Raw genomic sequence first — 20,469 nt, forward strand, 5'->3', positions numbered from 1 at the left:
AAAGAGACACTACACTTACAGTGTATATATACAATTTTAATGGTTTCCTGCAATTGGAAAAATACTTGACATATTAATTGATTCGTATTCTTTTTATACTTCTATTATACAGAGTATGTTTTTGTTTAAGTACTCAAGATTCCAAAACGGAATATATGTCTGGGTACAACATTTTAATGTGAACAACTAAAACAGACATGCAATACTCAAATGCATCGTATACCTGGGCTGTAGGCTGAATCAATAGCCTATGCCATTTTTGAGAACTCTGGGTGTATATGTGCATAATTCTATTTTCTGAAATTATCTGAGATTCCTTCTATACTATATTTCTAAAATATTAGATGTCATGATCCAATGGTTTAGGTCAAAAGAAATTTATGGGCAACTGATCACTCTCTCCATCACTTTTGCATATGAATGAATGAATTCAACACACATTTATTGAACTTCTTCCTAGTATATGATAATATTCTAAGATCTGTGAGAATATAAGCACATATAAGACATGGCTTGCAATAGCCAGATGGAAGTAATCTAACAGTAGAGAAAATATAATTAATAAAATTATAATACCAATAATATAGACTCAGTTACCTCATTTATCAAGTGGGAATGGTAATATACTCCTTCACCACAGTTGTTTTAGGAATTATATATAAGAAATGTTTTCATCATTAGCATTCATTACAAAAGATAATGGATACATGCAAATTAATTGTTCAATAAACAACTTGATTTCTAGATGTCTTGGATTGGAACTCAGCTCTCCTCTATTTCTCATTCATAGTCTGTATTTTCAATTTTCAGTTGTATACCACATTTCTGTAGTGTAATCCCCAGCCAGAAGAATGCCTATAAGCTTAATTTAGGTACAACATATTATTCAAGGCCTAGATTCTTTTCTGGTTGGGTAGCTCTTTACTTTTGGCATATGAAGATCAAAAACTGGACATATAATCTATTTTAGTTGAAGACAATACAATAGTAATGTATGCCTTCATTAAGAAAATTTAATCATAGAGCTATCATCATAAATTATCATGGATAAATGAGCCTGTATCATGTCTTTTCCTTGGTTAAAGTTTTCCAAGTTAAAACAGATTGCCGTGATGTCCCATAAAAACTTTTTTTAATACAAATAATGCACTCAAAGATAAAATATGAAAGAAAAAGTTACTATATTACTTTGCAGAAACTCAATTTCATTTTTTTCTTTTTTTTAACATCTTTATTGGAGTATAATTGCTTTACAATGGTGTGTTAGTTTCTGCTTTATAACAAAGTGAATCAGTTATACATATACATATGTTCCCATATCTCTTCCCTCTTGCATCTCCCTCCCTCCCACCCTCCCTATCCCACCCCTCTAGGTGGTCACAAACCACCGAGCTGATCTCCCTGTGCTATGCAGCTGCTTCCCACTAGCTATCTATTTTACGTTTGGTAGTGTATATATGTCCATGCCACTCTCTCACTTTGTCACAGCTTACCCTTCCCCCTCCCCATATCCTCAAGTCCATTGTCTAGTAGGTCTGTGTCTTTATTCCCGTCTTGCCCCTAGGTTCTTCATGACCTTTTTTTTTTTCTTCTTAGATTCCATATATATGTGTTAGCATACGGTATTTGTTTTTCTCTTTCTGACTTACTTCACTCTGTATGACAGACTCTAGGTCCATCCACCTCACTACATGCTGTCTACAAGAGACCCACTTCAGACCTAGGGACACATACAGACTGAAAGTGAGGGGATGGAAAAAGATATTCCATGCAAATGGAAATCAAAAGAAAGCTGGAGTAGCAATTCTCATATCAGACAAAATAGACTTTAAAATAAAGACTATTACAAGAGACAAAGAAGGACACTACATAATGATCAAGGGATCAATCCAAGAAGAAGATATAACAATTGTAAATATTTATGCACCCAACATAGGAGCACCTCAATACATAAGGCAAATACTAACAGCCATAAAAGGGGAAATTGACAGTAACACAATCACAGTAGGGGACTTTAACACCCCACTTTCACCAATGGACAGATCATCCAAAATGAAAAGAAATAAGGAAACACAAGCTTTAAATGATACATTAAACAAGATGGACTTAATTGATATTTATAGGACATTCCATCCAAAAACAACAGAATACACATTTTTCTCAAGTGCTCATGGAACATTCTCCAGGATAGATCATATCTTGGGTCACAAATCAAACCTTGGTAAATTTAAGAAAATTGAAATCGTATCAAGTATCTTTTCCGACGACAACGCTATGAGACTAGATATCAATTACAGGAAAAGATCTGTAAAAAATACAAACACATGGAGGCTAAACAATACACTACTTAATAACCAAGTGATCACTGAAGAAATCAAAGAGGAAATCAAAAAATACCTAGAAACAAATGACAATGGAGACACGATGACCCAAAACCTATGGGATGCAGCGAAAGCAGTTCTAAGAGGGAAGTTTATAGCAATACAATCCTACCTTAAGAAACAGGAAACATCTCAAATAAACAACCTAACCTTGCACCTAAATCAATTTCATTTTAAAATCAGGTCAGAAGGCCCACTGCTTCAGCAAATCATTATTATCTCTCAAGCTAGTTTTTCCCATAAAATGCCTGGGTACACCTGATGTATGGATTTCTGTAATGCATGAATAGTATGTTCACATAATACACAAAATATAGTTCATAGTCACTTGCCAAGAAAATACTTAAACATTATTTCTAGTGCAAAAGCTTCCACCTAATAAATATGAATAGGCTGTTAGATGGACTCAGTAGATGCTATTTTTGTTTTAGGAGACCCTTGAATTCCACGTTTGAGTCATTCAACAGACATTTCTCACCTTGAGATTGGGCATACTTGTAATGGGACTCTTTGCTTGTGCACATAGTTACCTAGTGACTAACTTTCCTTTTATAAATGAGCTCCATTCCTGATTAAAACAGATGAAAGATTTCCAATCTTTGTGGCCAGCCCTCAGGGTGGAAAATGAACTCAAGGAAGGCAGCTATCTGAAACTGAATACTCCCTGCAATGGACATTCCGTTCTAGTCCCTTCAGGGAAACTCCAACAATAGCTCAAACAGAAGCAAACACTTGTCTTTGAGATAGGCCAAGCCAACCATTCACTTCCTCAGCAATTTGTCCTCAGACACCCAGCCAGAGACTTAAAGCTCCTGTGCCCATATCAAAGAACTGCAGACCCAGCATGTTTTGTTTTTTTTTTAACAACTTTATTGGAGTATAATAACATCTTTATTGGAGTATAATTGCTTTACAATGTTGTGTTAGTTTCTGATGTATAACAAAGTGAATCAGCTATATGTATACATATATCCCCATATTCCCTCCCTCTTGCGTCTCCCTCCCACCCTCCCTATCCCACCCCTCTAGGTGGTCACAAAGCACAAAGCTGATCTCCCTGTGTGATGTGGCTGCTTTCCACTAGCTATCTGTTTTACATTTGGTAGTGTATATATGTCAATGCTACTCTCCCACTTCGTCCCAGCTTACCCTTCCCTCTCCCTGTGTGCTCAAGTCCATTCTCTACATCTGCGTCTTTATTCCTGTCCTGCCCCTAGGTTCATCAGAACCGTTTGTGTTTTAGATTCCATATATATGTGTTAGCATACGGTATTTGTTTTTCTCTTTCTGACTTACTTCACTCTGAATGACAGACTCTTGGTCCATCCACCTCATTACAAATAACTCAATTTCATTTCTTTTTATGGCTGAGTAATATTCCATTATATATATGTGCCAGCATGTTTTTAATGTGTGAACAGAAGTGATTCTCAGAAGTTCTACCCTTCCTGCATCTCTACAGCTTGGTATTAATTTGATATTGCCAAAGATGTAGCCCCTCAAAGGAATCCCCACAAGCTGGGCTTCTTTTTTAACTCTGACACTTCTTTTGAGACTAAGAAAAAAAATTACAGAGATAAACCAAAAACACTTCTGATTGCATGAATGATCTAGATTTTGCAACAAACATTTTAGCCTGAGGTTTACAACTTTTACAATTCACTGAGCACTCAGGAAAAAATAATGTATTAGGGATTATCCTATTCTGTTTCATTAGTTATCATATTGTGTATGGGAATATAATAATACATGCCAGTATTCACTGTTAAACATAAACCTTTTTCAGGCTGGATGCTTGAGTTTCAAACACATGATGATTTGATGACTAAATAACGGTCAGACAAATGATGTGGTATTTAATCATTCACTTATGTGTCGCCAAACAATTAGGCACAAGGAACCCATAGATAAGAGGCACAAACCTTCCTCTCAAGGAGCAAGGAATTATATCAGAGACAGCCTGACATTGAAAAAGAGGTTATAATTACTTGCATCGAATTATCTCCAGTGAATTTTCACTAAGAACATAGAACAGGGGTACTATATTCTGACCTAGGGTAGTCAGGAACACTTTTGAACAAGGTGCTATAAGCAAGCACTAAAACAATGAATAGAGATTGTTAGTGGACGATATGTGGTGATAGCATTTTTTGAGAACATTCCAGGAAGTGGCAACAACTCATAGGTATGAAATTACATAACTTATTTGCGGAACCACAATTTTGTGGCTAAAGAGAAGTGTGCATGGTGAGGAACAGCAGATAAAGAGTTGAGAGAGATGTGAGCAGGTACCACACTATAAAGGGTCTTGTGCGCTGGAGGCTTGAATTTCACCCTGTAGCTAGAGGATTCTCTAAAGGATGTTAAGCTAGAGGCATAAGATCTTCTGTGAAACATGACTGGGAAGCAATTAGAAGGATAGATTTGTTTAAGATCAGATTAAAGCAAGGAGATCCTATACATATACATAAACACACACACACACACACACACACACACACACACACTGTCTTTTGATCTATGTATCTGTTTATACAGTTTGTTATATCTTTGGAAATTATATATAAATTAGTGATTCATTAATTTTAATAGTTATAATAATACAAAGTAAAAAAATTATTCCCCACACCTTTGCCACTCACTGAGCAGTTTCATATATCCCATCTTTAATACCAACAAGATGTAAATTTGTGAAGCAGTATTATTATTCCTAGTTTATTACTGAGGACAATCAGTATTAGACATGCTCAGCTCAGTGCCAGGCACTGTATAAATAAATAATAAATATTGGCTCGGCCATGCTTACTGGGCTTGGTAGGTAGAGTCAGGTTGAAAACGCAAGCAGTCTTAGGCCTTGTCCTGTTTCTACTCCCATGGACCAGCCTAACTTCTGAAATGCCGGCCCTTTCCATACAGGCATTTTGGTCATAAACAACGTGAAGCACAATACCTCACAAGGTAGGACATTTAGAACAAGGCTTAAATCACAATGACATTTTGTTCAATAAGTGATGCATGTTCCTGTATAATAGAAATGGACTGCATTCTAGTGAGTTAGCATTAAACCATCCTTTGCCTGTACCCTGAGTGGTGGATTTATTGATTTGTAACTTATTTGTTGATTAGGTCTGGTGATGATACACTGGTCTTTAGGACACTGAGGCCTTGTTAAAGGTTTAACACTGTATTTAAAAAATTTATTTTGCAGTAAGTATAGATTCACAGGAATTTGAAACAAAACAGGCAGGGATATCTTATGCAACCTTTAACCTACTTCCTCCAATGCTGACGCCTTAGGTAACTGTAGTACAATGTCAAAACTGGGAGTTAATTGGTATAATCCACAGAATTTATTCAAATTTTACTAGTTACACATGCACTCATTTGTAACCCTCTGTGTATGTGTGTGTGCGTGTGTGTGTGTGTGTAGTTCTATGCAGTTTTACCAAGTATAGCTTTGTATAACAAACACCACAATCAAGACTCAGGCTGCCTTGTGGCACCCCTAAAATAGAACATCCCCCATTCCTAACCTGTGGCAACCAATACTCTGTTCTTGATCTTTAAAATTCTGTTATTCAATAATGTGATATAAAAGGAATAACACAGTATGTAACCTTTTGATTTTTTTTTCACTCAGCGGGGTGCCCCCGAGATCCATCATACAGAATATCAATTGTTCATTTCTTTTTATTGCTAAATAGTATTTCACAATATGGATGCACCGCAGTTTGTTCTACATACACCCACTGATGGACACTGGGTTGTGTCCAATTTCTGGCTACTGACAAGAAAGATGGTATGAACATCCATATACAGGGTTTTGTGTGAACCTAAGTTTCCATTTTCTGGTAGAAATGTCCAAGAGAGGAATTGCTGGGTTATATGGTAATTGCATGTTTAGTTTTAGAAGAAACTGTCAGACTGTTTTCTAGAATGGCTGTACCATTTTACATTCCCATCAGCACTGTTTGAGAGACCCAGTTTCTCTTCATCCTTGTCTGCTGTAGTGTTGTCAGTTAAAAAAAATTATTTGTAATAAAAATTTTATATATTTGAGCTGTGCAACATGATTTGATATGCACATACACAGTGAAATGATCACTACAGTCAAGTTAATTAACATACCATCGTCTCACATAGTTACCCATTGTGATGGCAGCACCTGAGATCTATTAACACACTTCCAGCATTCAGTACAGTATTATTAACAATAGTCACCGTGCTGTACATTAGATCTCTAGAGTTATTCACGCTATATACTGCAACTTTGTACCCTTTAACCAACATCTCCACATTCTCCCCAGCTCCCCACCCCTGGTAACCACCCTTCTACTCTCTGCTTCTACTCATTCACCTTTCTGAGATTGCACTTATGACTGAGATAATACAGGTTTTTTTTCCTTCTGTGTTTGGCTGCAAGTTGCCTTTCCCTTATAAACTGGGAATGTTGTTATTAACAATATATTTTTATACAGTGTAATTTATTTTTCATTGCAAAAGTCTTTTTGCCCTTTCTCTGAGGGATTGTTTTCAGTTTGCCTTTAAGTCCTCCCCACCTTGCACACCTCAGGACAAATCACTTAGTGGTCAATGTCTCTTCTCTAGAACATCTTAAAATGAAATTACTACTTCGTCTTTATACCCAAATACATGTCTCAAGCTCTTTTAGGTTAAAAAGAAAATGGACCTCTTCTTCAACAGATAGATTAGCAAAGTAAGAGCAAAAAGTAAATACCTTATTTTCCCAGAATATCCACAGATAGCAATTGGGAAGGGGGAAAGGAGAGAACAAATATAAGAGACAAAAGAAAAGGACTAGACCAGTGTAGAATCAAGGAAGAACATCTTAGGTATGAAGGAGGCAGTTAACGTTGACAAGTGCCACTGAGAGTTTACAAAGACAGATGAAGGAAAGAAAATATACATGAGTTGAAAACAGTTAAAAACAAAACAAAATGATACCAAGACCCAAAAGACTCTACAGTAAAATGGAGTATGGGGAATTTACGAAGGAAATAAAACCCAGTGGCAAAATCCTTATCTTCAATACTTATTTATACACATTAAGTTTCAACAAGAATTAAAGTGCTTTCATTGTCATTTCAAATTTTCATAAACTGCAATAAAATTATCATTATTATAAAATGTTCTTATATGTGAATGGCTATAATAGTGTGCAATAAAATTTTAAACACCAATTCACTTATTCAAAAATATTCATGTGCCTGGTTCTGGAGAAACAATGGTGAGCAAAAACAACTGATGTGGCTGGGTTCATGGAACTTACCACATAGTCTGATTGATAAGCATTAGTTAGTCACATATATACACATAGGGAATTGCAACATTGCTATGTGTTATGGAGGGATGTTACATGGGAGGGAAATTTTATCTACTCAGGGAATTTTGATGTCTACTCAGAGGGAGTGGCTGGTAAGGGAAACTGACATTATCTAGGTGAAAAAGAGAGGGAACAGAAAGAAAAGCATGTGCAAAAGCCCTGTGGCAAAAAGAAGCAAGGTCTATTCAAGGAACAGAAAGAAAACCAGAAAGGTGGTAAGGCAGGGGGAAGCATTACAGGAGATGAGACAGGAGAGGAAAACAGTATCTAGATCTTGTTTTATTTTCTTTTGCTTTCCTTGTAGCCAACAGAACTTACTAAAGTGATTACGCGGGTGCTGATATTATCAAACTTAGCTGACTGGATGAATTTTAGAGAATAGATTAGAGGGAATGGGGAAGAGGTGAAACAAAGAAACCAGAAAGGAAAGTGCTGCTGCATTCCTAGTGAGAGGGGGCAGCTTGGGCTAGGGTATGGGAGAGGAAATGAAGAGAAGTGGATCAAAAGATTTTAGGAGATGAAACCCACAGTATTAGACATAAGTGGGCAAGAGAGATAAAAGTTTCAAGGATGAAATGGGTTTCTAGCTTGTGAAAACTGCATGGATAGGTAGCATCATTCACTGATAAAGGGGACAATGAGAAAAGCTCAGGTTTTGTGGGATGAATGGAAAGTTCCCTTTGGGGCACTTAGAGTGGAGGTGGCTCTGTCACATACAAATGGAGATGCCAATCAGGCAATTGAAATTACAGTTCTGGGTGAATGGAAAGTTCCCTTTGGGGCACTTAGAGTGGAGGTGGCTTTGTCACATACAAATGGAGATGCCAATCAGGCAATTGAAATTACGGTTCTGGAATTCATTGGAGAAATCTGAGCTAGAGGTATAACTTGGTTGGTTTTCTGCACATAAGTGTTAATAAAACCACGGGCATGGGTGCAATGACAATGAAAGGGATTACAGAGTCAGAAGACAAACTTGCTAGGACTGACCTCTGAAGAATTCTACTGTTTAAAGGTTCAGTAGAGAGAATGAGCCCACAAAGTAGACTGAACAGAAACACCCAAAGAAATGGGAACCAACCCAGGAGAGTGCAATGCACAGATCTCAAGGGAAGACAACATTTTTAAGAAGGGAGAAAATGGTCAATAGTGACCACTGCTTCAAGTTCAAGAAAGAAGAGAAAAAATTTTTCTCAATTGGTTTTACTGACATGACATTCTTTACTTCACTTGAACTAAGTCAGGTGAAGTTTGAATAGGAAAAAACTGAAAGTATAACATTTTAAGGAAAAAAAAATCTCAATATCTAGTTCAACTGATGGATATAAAAAGTAGAAAGATAATACCTTGTTTTATTTTTGTATTGGTATCATACTATTATGATAGTATGATAATTCCATTTATAATACCATTTTCTTAAAAAATTACCAAAAAAGAAATTGCTAATATAGTTACCACTAATGTTTAATATTAAAATTAAATGATGAATAGCTCCTTAAGGAATAAAATAACCAACTATAGCTGTCTATTATAATTGGGAAGCGAAATATGGATATAACAAATTGTTTTCCCACTTTTCCCCAACTGTGTTGTAGTTTTCTTTATATTTTCCAAATGGAAGAGTTGATTTCAGTTTAGTTTTAATAATATTTATTGACTTTATATATATATATTAGTAAAGCCAAATTATTGCTGTTCACAGTACTAAACCTTATTCATGTGGGCCCAGTCCTTAGTGCTTTGTTCATCTAGCACAATGGCCTGTGTACAAGTGAAATAAAATCAGAAAAACATCTAGTGAGATCCTTCTGAGGAACTTGCTGTAGATGATTACAACAGATCAAGGGTGACATTAGTTCTATTCTTTGATCTTTCGAGTTCACACAGTCTAAAGACTGAGGTAGGAATAAAACAGTAAAACAAGTGACCTATTGTGGATATCATCATAGATAGCCCCCTGATAAGGTCTAGAGGATGGATATGGGGTTTTTCAGGACATTTTAGTTTTTATCTAAGAAATTGTAATATGCCAGGTCTTTGAGGGAACACAAGTTTTATGAGTTTTTTTTAACGAACATTCTCAATGGAACATATTTAGTTCTTGTTAGAAGATAGCATGATTCTTTCCATTTTACGTTTTGTTGTATCCCCTCTAGAGCTCTGACAGACCCTCTTCATCAAAATCTGAGAAGCTGTGGCAGTTAACTGGTTAAGAACCTTGAATCCTCCGCCACCATTCAAATCCTGACGCCAGTATGTACAGGCTGAGCTACTACAGGCAAATTACTTAAGCTCCCTGTACCTCGGTATCCTCATCTGTTAAATATGGATGATTCTATCCCCTATCTCCCAGAACTATAATGAGAATTAGCTGAGATACATGTAATATACTCAGAGAAACACTTGATACTTGGTATAGCATTGATGAATGCTAAATGTTATCTTTGAAGACTAGGTGAACCAGAAATATTGCTATGCACATACAAGGAACTATCAGTAACTATTTATGTAGGATATATCAATGCCTCGTTGATTCTTGTTGATGAAGAATTGCTCCTTCTTCTCATTCTCTAATTCACATCTCCCATATGCCCATACTTTAGGCCTATTTATAAAGCTGGATTCTTCAATGAAACTTTCATAATCACATAATCTATAAGTAATCATTTATGGCTGATTTGTACCATGGTTTATAACTCTCTTGACATATTACAGTAGTGGTATTTATGTGTGTGTGTGTGTATGTGTTCGTGTCTATTTTTTTCTGACTTACAGAGTTGTAATTTCATAAAAGGCAGAGAGAACACTGCAGGTGTTCAACTGTTTATTTACAAGCAAGTGAAAACCTAATGGTAAAAAAGCTGCTTGATATCATATTAATATTCTATCTAGTCTTACTTCCCCAAAAGCTAACTGGTAAGTACATTATACTCATCCATGACTAAATTTCAATTACTCAAGTACCTTCTTTTTCTTCAGTACAATTCTAGTTTTATTTAAACTGAATTGTCAATGTTTGCCAAGTATTTTTTACCATTTTTCCAGATTTAAGAATAATCAATTTTACTAATGGTTCTCAAGAAATTTTAGACATTTCTCCAATAAACATCTATATTAACTAAAATGGCATTAAATAAAGTGCAAACTTACCTTGTCATATCTAAGCACTTCTGTATTCTCTGAAGGATGATTTTTCATATTGCTTAACAACTCTGACTGAGCAATTGAAATTCAGACTATGATAAATGTTTTACACTGAAGGTTCATTTCATTATACAGCAGTCAGTTGAAATGGGGTTTCCAAAGAAGGTATTTTTAGGAAGCGCAGAGTACAGGAAAAAGCTGAATACATTATACAATTTAAATATTTATTGAAGCTTTTCTACTAAGGCAACATTTTGGTGATATCTCATAGAAATACCAATGCGGGAGAGACAATTAGGGGTAAATAGATGGTAGAGATTGTGGAAACCAAGACACCTGGTACTGCAAGTTCCTCATTCATAAAGTCATTAAACTGAAGATGGAATGGGACACTCCTCGTTACAGAAATATTATTTTCCTTAGGATTTCATCATTCTTTCTAGATGCCTCTTCTATGATTTTCTGAAGCGTTCTTGTCTTCCTTATTGAATTCCTGGCCTCCTTCTCTTCACCCTCTATATGATCTTTCTACCTAGTCTCATCCACTCTCTATGGCTCACACGTTAAGTCCCCAATAATGACTTCATTTGTAGGCTTCACATCCCCAGATCCACAGCACCCACACTCTGCATAAAAAAACATTCCTTACCCCCAATCTTTCCCATTATTCCAGCTCCCTTCAAGTCTTGTCCTTAAAAATGGCACCATTATCCACCCAATTCTACATGCCATGGAGGGCACCACATCCAATTCAATACTAATTTCTATTGACCCTATCTCCTAAGTAAATCTTAAATCAATCCACTTCTTTCAACTCCACTGTCACCATTCTAGTCAACATCACCTTATTTTGCCCCTGGAGAAGCTACCAGATTGATAGCTTCAGACTGATAGCTCTTCATCTACTCTTTTTTTTAAATACATTTATTTATTTATTTTTGGCTGTGTCGGGTCTTCTTTGCTGCGCACCGGCTTTCTCTAGTTGCGGCAAGCAGAGGCTACTCTTCATTGCAGTGCACAAGCTTCGCATTGCGGTGGCTTCTCTTGTTGCAGAGCACGGGCTCTAGAGTGCAGGCTCAGTAGTTGTGGCTCACGGGCTTAGTTGCTCCAAGGCATGTGGGATCTTCCCGGGCCAGGGCTCGAACCCGTGTCCCCTGCATTGGCAGGCAGATTCCTAACCACTGCGCCACCAGAGAAGCCCCTCTTCATCTACTCTTAACATCTCCTAATCGCTTCTTCACAAAACACAGTAATATTCTTTAAAAAAAAAAAAAACAAAAAACCCACAAACATGGTCATATCACTGCCCTACCTGAAACCTTTAAAAGGCTGACCACTGATCTTACTATACAGAAAAAAATCATTCTCATGAGGTCTGAGGCTCTGAACAATTGGACCCCAGCCCACTGTTTCAGCTGCATGCTCCAAACTTTGCCTCACTTACGACACGCTAGGAAAACTGACCTTCTTTTAGTTCTTTCTTCATACCAACTTATACCTTCACATATGTTTTTCCCTCTGAATGTCACATTTTCCCTCTTTTTCCCTTGGACAACTATCACCCAACCTCATTCTTCTTTGTCATACTTTGAAGGTCATTTTCTTAGGAGTCCTTCCCCCAATTTCTAATACTGGTCTAGGCCTCACTGTCATACATTCTTCTAACAATGTGTGCTTTATTCTGTAGCCCTTATCCCAAATGAAGTTTAAATAGTGTGTATAACTACCATGTGTAAAATAGGTAGCTAGTGGGAACATGCTATAAAGCACAGGAAGCTCAGCTAGGTGCTCTGTGATGACCTAGATGGGTGGGATGAGCGGGGGGTTGGGAGGGAGGTCCAAGAGGGAAGGGATATAGGCATATATATAGCTGATTCACTTCATTGTACAGCAGAAACTAACACAACATTGTAAAGCAATTATACTCCAATTTTAAAAAAAACCCGGAATGGGAAATAAATAAATAAATTGTGTGTGTGCGTGTGTGTGTGTGTGTGTGTATTCTCTCTTAAATTCTAATCTCAATGAGTTCACTTATTTAGAACATTATCTCCAGAGAGCATGGCACAATACCTAGCACAAGTAGGCACTCGATATATACTAGTTACATGACTAAATGAATGAATAACAATGAATGAATAATTGTTCCTTCTTTAAACAGTGGTCACCGAAACCCACACAATATAAACTTTACGGAGTCACTTCCTTTGATACTTTTACTTCTGGATTTATTTAGAGAGCCAATCTATTTCCAGACATTTAAAGTAAAACACTGCAAAGTCCATAGGCTTGAGTGAAGTAAACTCTGTGATAACACTTGGTGCTCTCTGACATAGCCCATTAGAGACGGGGTATGTACACCTAATCCAGAGGAACCCTTTAGCTCTTCAGCAGCTGTGCATATGGCTCCTGACCTGCCCTTCAGGCTCTACTAAATCAGGTTTCCCCAGCTGTCTGAGCTTCCAGTAAGCTCTTTCAGTTAACCACCTACATGCCAACACTGCTTGTATCTGGTTACACTCTTTAGCGTCTAATTTTCCTTTTTCCTCCCTAGTTATTTTCCAATACATCAGAGCCACTGGGATTCACCACTTGCATACATAATTTTATCCGTTCCTCAACTATTTTGATAACATTTTGTCCGCTTAGTCAGCAATCTATTTCTAACACTGCCCTCGTGAGCATCAATATAAAAAGCAATTACTCAACTTGCCTTTGATGAAAATACTTGAGCAGTTCTGACTCTGCGATTTTTCTCCTTTCTTATTTCTTTAGTTTGACCTCATACAGTTTCCAAGGCTAAAATCTGCACTTATAACAGTGTGCTGACTCCTGTGCCCTTTAAGTCAGCACTTAGCTCAGGCTGAGGTACTATGGCTGCTGTAATCTGATAAAGGAGCAGACAAGTTGTGTGCAAATAAAGATGGGTGCCAAGAATGAGCAAAAAGCCACTGATGTTTATGCCCTTTTATAGTCCTGATTCCATGACAGTCTTAGCCAAAGGCAGAGTGGGAGGAGGGAGAGCAATTTAAAACAAAAAAAGCAAAAGCCAAGAAGAGGGTGAAAACATTGAAAGGGTAATCCCTTTATTTGCCCATAATTGGATAAAATGAGACACTGTGATGCTAGTTGTGCTTAATTAATACTGGTCTTTTTTAAACATCAATTATTTCAAAAGGTTGGAGATAAAGTACATCTAAAAGTTGAAGATAAACTGGCAAAAGCCTATATGTTATTTTGGCATATATAAATTCCTCACTGTTGTAATGCCCATGAATGGGCTGAGTATTTATTAAGTATAAACTAAGAGCTTGACAATTCGAACATTTTTTTAAAGTTTCTTTAAAATTCTATTAACCCTGTTTAAAATCCATTCAGCTACCTACATTCTGACTTTATTACGTGAACAAGCATGGGCTTTCACATAGTTCCCTTTAATATTCCTCCTATTCATTAAAACAACCCAGTTTTCTACTAAGAATAAATAATAAAATGAAATAAAGAAAAATAGAGGCAAAGTACTTCCTCAGATTCTTTTACTTGAACAGTAACATAATGAGACTAAATATTTTAAACTAGCCTTAGATATATTTCAGCTTTCAAAATTAATGTATAGAAAATCATTTTTCCGACATTTAAAATTTATGGAAAATCAGTTGCTTAAAATTATATGGAATCAAAATACTGATTTAACAGTTCTGGAAGATTCATTTATGCACACCAAAAACAACAACAACATCGACAGTTCACCAGCATAGTATCAAAATGACAGTTCCCTTCCAGTTAAAGGATAATTGTCAACTCTCCCCACCTTCCATTAGTGAAGAATGGGGTGAATAATGACAAACCAAAAGTGAGGCACTGAGGTAGAAGGTAAAAGATCATAAGGAGACTGAGAAGAAATTGATTTCCAAATCAATCCGGATTGCTAGGAACACTTGTTTTCTCCGGGCTTAGTATCATTAAATACATTGTACTATGCAAAGTCACCTCTCTAGGGACTGCAGGGCCCCAGAAAACTGCTCTGCATCTTCTTTCACCTACTGAAATTCTGAGGTCTTCTGAGTGAATATCAGAACGTAAAGACTGAGCACAGAGCTGGATGGAAATTTTTCCTTAAGATCGTAGCCTAAGTGGAAGACTCCAGCTCTGAGAGAAGGAATACTGCCCTTTGCTTTTGTTAATAGGCATGTGGGGGACGTCTTTTTAAGCGTGAATGAGCCATTCCCCTTCTTCATCCTCATCTGCCTGATGCTTATCAGAATTGCGGCTGAGACATTTAAGATTCCCTTAAAACACTGGAGCCAAGGTTTTTTGTTCTGTGGTTTTCTGGCCATATTCAGGGCAGTAATCTTGAATGGGGAAAGAAAAAGGCCATGTCCCTTGGGGTTAAAGCATTTCAGAATCTCTGGAGGAGCCATCTGGTTTAAAAAGGCACTTGCAAAATTCTAATATGCTAAAATACATGGGAAAACAAACTCGTGATACTCAAGTTTCAGGAAAAAACAAACCAAATCACCTTAGCTGCTAATCTTCAAAACTATTGTTTGCATATGAGTGATTCACAAAATGCAGGGTTACTCTCCCCTTCAAGAGAGGATATCAGAATCTCTGAAAGACGTTTTCACTCACAATATTAACTAGAGGGAGTGTGACATTTTACAAATATAAAGATGTTAAGGACAATTCTACATGTGACAGAAGTAGACAAACCCCATCCAAATTGGCAAAATAATAAACTATACTATAGCACTGCCGACCTAACTTTCATATCTGTATTAAAATTAAACTTCAGAACTCCAAATACATTATGAATATTACTCTGTCAATACTGTAGAGCGTGAAACGCCAAGGAAGTTTAACAAATAGATGTTTTTAAATGAGGAAAATATGAAGAGCACAGGTGTTTACTTATTTGCACGTTTGAGTTTTGAAGATCAGTCTGCTGCATGGACCATACTCCCTAAAGACAAATATTTTCATGAAATTATGCTATGGTACTTGGTTGCATTTAATTAAAAAAAAGTCTTCTCGTTTCCCATACTGCAGCCCATGACCTTCCCAACAAAACGTTCCAATATGAACCAACTGCCTTGATAACAGAACACAAATCTCCTAGGACTATAGCAGGACTTTGTGAGAAAGAAAACTGTTGCCTCCCTCTGAATCCAATCACAACCTGAATGTACTGCATAAAAATAAACCAAGGTCATCATTATTCCTTTTCATTGATTTGGCTTGCCTTCAAGTTACATACCCTGTATATCTGAAATAACTGCACCGCCTCCATTAACTGAGTTTGACATCACTTTAATCATTGTATCTTTTCAGAATGAAAGGCAGAAATGTCAAATTCCTACCATTATAAATTCTTCTAACTCTCTAACCTGCGTTAAATAAAAGCTTGTCTTTGAGAAATAATATATGCTTTAAAGAAATATAACTAGTATCAATTTTATTTTAAAATGTAAGTGAGAAAAGATTCACCCACAACGAATCTCTTCATACAGAGGTGATTTCCCACGAAACTTTTAAAGCTTAAGTCTTGAAGCCCTTCACTTATATTGGCTCCGGGCAAGTCCTACCTAATTTTGTATTCTTAATTCTGTATTACTTTTCCTAAAAGAGTCCCCTTCCTTCAATTGTTCAACCTCAGGCCCCATAAAACCTAGGTCTACTTCTTCCCTCATGGTTTGTTATGTTCTGTCATTACCCTTATTTGTCAATTTCTTTTAAAATGATGTGTATTTAAAATAGAAAATAAAACACATGAACAGAAAATTTGGATGACTGAATCACTTTGCTGTATACCTGAAGCTAACACAGTATTGTAAATTGTACTTCAAAAAAAGGTTTAAAAAAAGAAAATTATCTTTAAAGAAAAGTTAATTTCCAATTAATTTTCAATGTCTCTCTTAGGTAACTTAGTACCTAAGTTAAACCTGTGATTTAAATGTGTACGTGTGTTTATATAAAAATACAGTCACACCAAAATATTATGTTTCTTGTATATGCAATGCAAGAAAGAATGGTGTAATGAAAAATATGATGAATCATTTTTAATAAGTTAGGGAAATATTACAGCAGAAGGTGGAAGGGGAAGGAAAGTTTGGGAAATCACTTTGTTTTAGTTTTGTGGTAAAGCCATGATGAAAGATAATAGAATTAAAAAGAACACCTGACTTTTCCAGAGAACAAAGATTTTAATCTCTTTTATTAAACCACACAAGTGGTTAAGAGCTTTACAATTTGTTTCACACACAGCAAAGGACTTGGACTACAAAGATTTCAAATGAATACTTTAGGACTAAAGAGGAAGCTGTATTAATATCTCCGTCCAAATTATGAATTTACATTTCAGTACTGTCTAGCTGGAGTAGTGTCAAGCAACACCTCTCTTCCTTAAATAACATAAATTTGCACAGAACACTTCGTAGTCTTTTTTTTTTAAGTTTAGAGTAACTACTACATGATATTGTTTACTGTATTTTCCATACTGCTATGCCACGTAAGAGACACAGAAAGCTTCTTATTAAATTAACAAGTATATTATCTATTTAGATCAGCAATCTCTTTTTCATAGTTAAGATGCCCTTAAAAGACTGCAAATGTAATTCTAAAAGATGATTTTATTAGACTTCAAGATAATTTGCATCATTTAAAAAATTCTAAGGAAATGTATAATTTGCAATCAATTATTTGAATGATTCTTTGCAATGCAATATTTAAGTAATTCTAAAAGTAAACAATACTTAGGTTAATACAGTGATGTTCCCTATTAATTGGTGATTATTTTGGTTAAAACAGAACCAAGTGTACTCTTTTAAGTTCTTCAAACTAAGGCAATTTAAAAAACTGTATTCAAATGTCAATACATTCAAAGAGTATTATGTTGTCAACTAATTAAAGTTAATGTATAATATAACCTTGTGAATATCTTCATTTTCTCTTAACAAACTCATTGTCATGTAGCCTAAGTATTACCTGATCGTTTCAAAATGTATTATAATAAAGTCCTACAGGGATTGTCCAAAAAGGTTAGCTGTCTTCAGATTCTGATTAAGAATTTAAAAAGTCATTTGAATATCTATGACAAAGCAGACAGTATGTTTGCCTTACTTTATTCCAAAATTAAGTCTCTGCCATTCTTCCTAAATTGCTCTACACACTGGTTTATGGTTTTAATTTTGTAGCTATATCGATTAAGTGAGCAATATGTGTGTATTGCAAAGAACAAACGTGCTATTGTATTTTTGTAATATTAGTAAATGGGATGGTTTTTCAATCAGAAAGCAATTCTGATACTCACCAAAGAAATTTATAAAATAAGGAAATTATGTAAAAATGTTTTACTACAAAATCTGGTAGCGTCTTTTGTGAATCAATAAATGCACAAGGTTAATTTCTTTTCCACAATTTTTTCTCAGAGGGAAAACTTCTGTTGTGACTCTTTTCCAGAAGTTTTGAATAGTTACTTATTTAGAGAGATTTACTTTTTCCATTCTTTTTTTTTTTTTTTACTTTTTTCATTCTTAATTATAGGCATTGCCCTCATATCTATTTCAGAATGACTATAATTCACAAATCAAAGGCAGGAAAAAAAAAGATAATCTCTTTCATCCATCTCTTTGGGAGACACTGTACTGCTCATATATTATTTTTATATATTATTTTTACTATTGTGCCACAGTCAATTTTTACATTTTTCATTAGTCATCCTGACTTTCTTAAAATAAACAACATAGGTAGAGCTTATATAAAAAGCCAAACTAAAAAGTTTTACTGAAAAACTAGGTCATCATAGACATGAAACAACACCTTGACTTTACTGCAAAATATGATTATAAGCCCCTCATGTTTTTCTGTTGTTTTCTCAATAAAAGTATCTGGTCATTTGCCAGCAGAGATCATCTCATTATTTGAAATAATTTTCATGACATGCTACAGAAAAGAACATTCAAGATACTAAATGCAATATGAGAAAGGAACTTTTAAATTAAATATTTATCAATACTTTTCTCAACCTCCATTTATCCATCACAATTCATTTCATTCTTTATTTTCCCCCACAATATGCCAGATAAAATTTTTCTAACCTTGAGGTATCCACATGTCCATTCCCATGGAGCAATTAGTTCACTGAGAACATGTGTCAGGTCACTACCCCACATGTAACTGTTACTAAATACAGAAATATCAAATAATCATGATAATAACTTAGATACACAAACTATTTCACAGCAATTTAAATGGTTTGTCACAGATACTCCAAGCCAGGTATGCATATTCTCTTACTCTAGTACTTTCTTAAATAAGAAAGATGTGTTTGATTATATTTTCTATTGAAAAGTTTTCCCAATGAGAATCATGTACACCTGCACATACATATGTGTACAGTGTATATAACATTTATGCTTATTCACAATCTACTATAATAAGTTTAAATTAATCTGCCTAATCAGTGAGTTTGTCACAAACTAAAAGTTATGCCATGGTAAAAAATATTTTTAGTTACTTTGTACTTACAACAGTCCTCTACTTCTTCCCACCAAAGCATTTGGAAAAAAGAAAAGTATATATCAAGGCAGCGATAAAAATCTTGGTAAATTTTCTCCCAACTTTATTGCTTCAGTAGGTTTAGGAATGATGAGAAACCAATCAACTTCAGCAGCCTTTAAAAAATAAGACTTCAGGTTTTCCTATTCGTTTTCTCTGATGCTAATTGCCTCCAAGATCTGAGTCCTGTAAGGGGAAAGTGACTGATCCCAACACTGAGTGAGTCAACACAGTAACTGATGCCAGGATTCTGTAGAGGCCCCTGGATATTTCGAATTCCAGGACCTGCGCAGAAGCAAGAGACTCGCCTTTTCTCTCAAGTTGGTTTCCCATAATAGGACTGCCCATGGCCACTACATATAAGGTTGTGCTTCCAGCAGGGCAAGTCCTGTGAATTCAAATGTTGTTCAACTGTGTTCTCATTAATATCCAAACCAGAATAGCACAGAGGACATAGTGCTTTCTCTCAAAGGCTTCTAAACATAAAAACTCTTCAGTAAACAACTGTAACAAGACTTTCTGAAACTTCTATGCACATTTCTAAAATAACAGAGCAGAAAATCCTGATCTAGAATAGCCTTTTAAATGCCTTTCTTTTTTTTCACCTTTCAACAACACTAAAAACTTCACTCCACTGAACAAAAAGAAATGCCCAGAATAATCTATGCGTTTGTTATGTATCCACTGTCTACCAAACTTAATTTCTACCCTGGGGATCCAATCAAAAGTCATGTATTGATGATGCCAACAGCCTAAGAGAAGCAAAAGCAGAATGAAGCAGCTGAGCTCTGAAGGCAGAATGTGTATAGTTCTCATGGGACAAAGTTCCTGCTAAAATAAAGAGCACTTTTAGAATGGAATAAAGAAATCCTCCTTAAGTGCTACATTTCTGTCGTAGCTTATGATTACTAACAAATTACTCTTTCTTCAACTTTTTTTGGTGAGAATTATTAACAAATTACTCTTACTTCAACTTTTTTGGTGAGAATTATTAAAACACCATCCTCTTAGACACTGAGTTAATGATCAATTATGTAATGGTTC

General features: G+C 35.7%; 1 protein-coding gene across 6 annotated transcripts in view; it reads right to left on the reverse strand.

Moving 5' to 3' along the window:
* DMD (dystrophin) overlaps window positions 1-20,469 on the reverse strand; it is a 2,476,968-nt gene that overhangs the window by 2,080,770 nt on the left and 375,729 nt on the right. The window contains exon 1 of one of the 6 annotated variants that reach the window (XM_059910876.1): window positions 19,396-19,641. The exons of 4 other annotated variants lie outside the window; for them this stretch is intronic. In XM_059910876.1, the coding sequence (XP_059766859.1) occupies window positions 19,396-19,426 (31 nt within the window). In that variant the 5' untranslated portion in view covers window positions 19,427-19,641. Of the gene's footprint in view, window positions 1-18,965; window positions 18,988-19,395; window positions 19,642-20,469 lie in introns of those variants that run through there. One more of the 6 variants, XM_059910878.1, reaches the window with a different exon arrangement.

This window comes from Balaenoptera ricei, chromosome X, assembly GCF_028023285.1.
Source record: "Balaenoptera ricei isolate mBalRic1 chromosome X, mBalRic1.hap2, whole genome shotgun sequence".
In the NCBI taxonomy this organism is placed as follows: domain Eukaryota; kingdom Metazoa; phylum Chordata; class Mammalia; order Artiodactyla; family Balaenopteridae; genus Balaenoptera; species Balaenoptera ricei.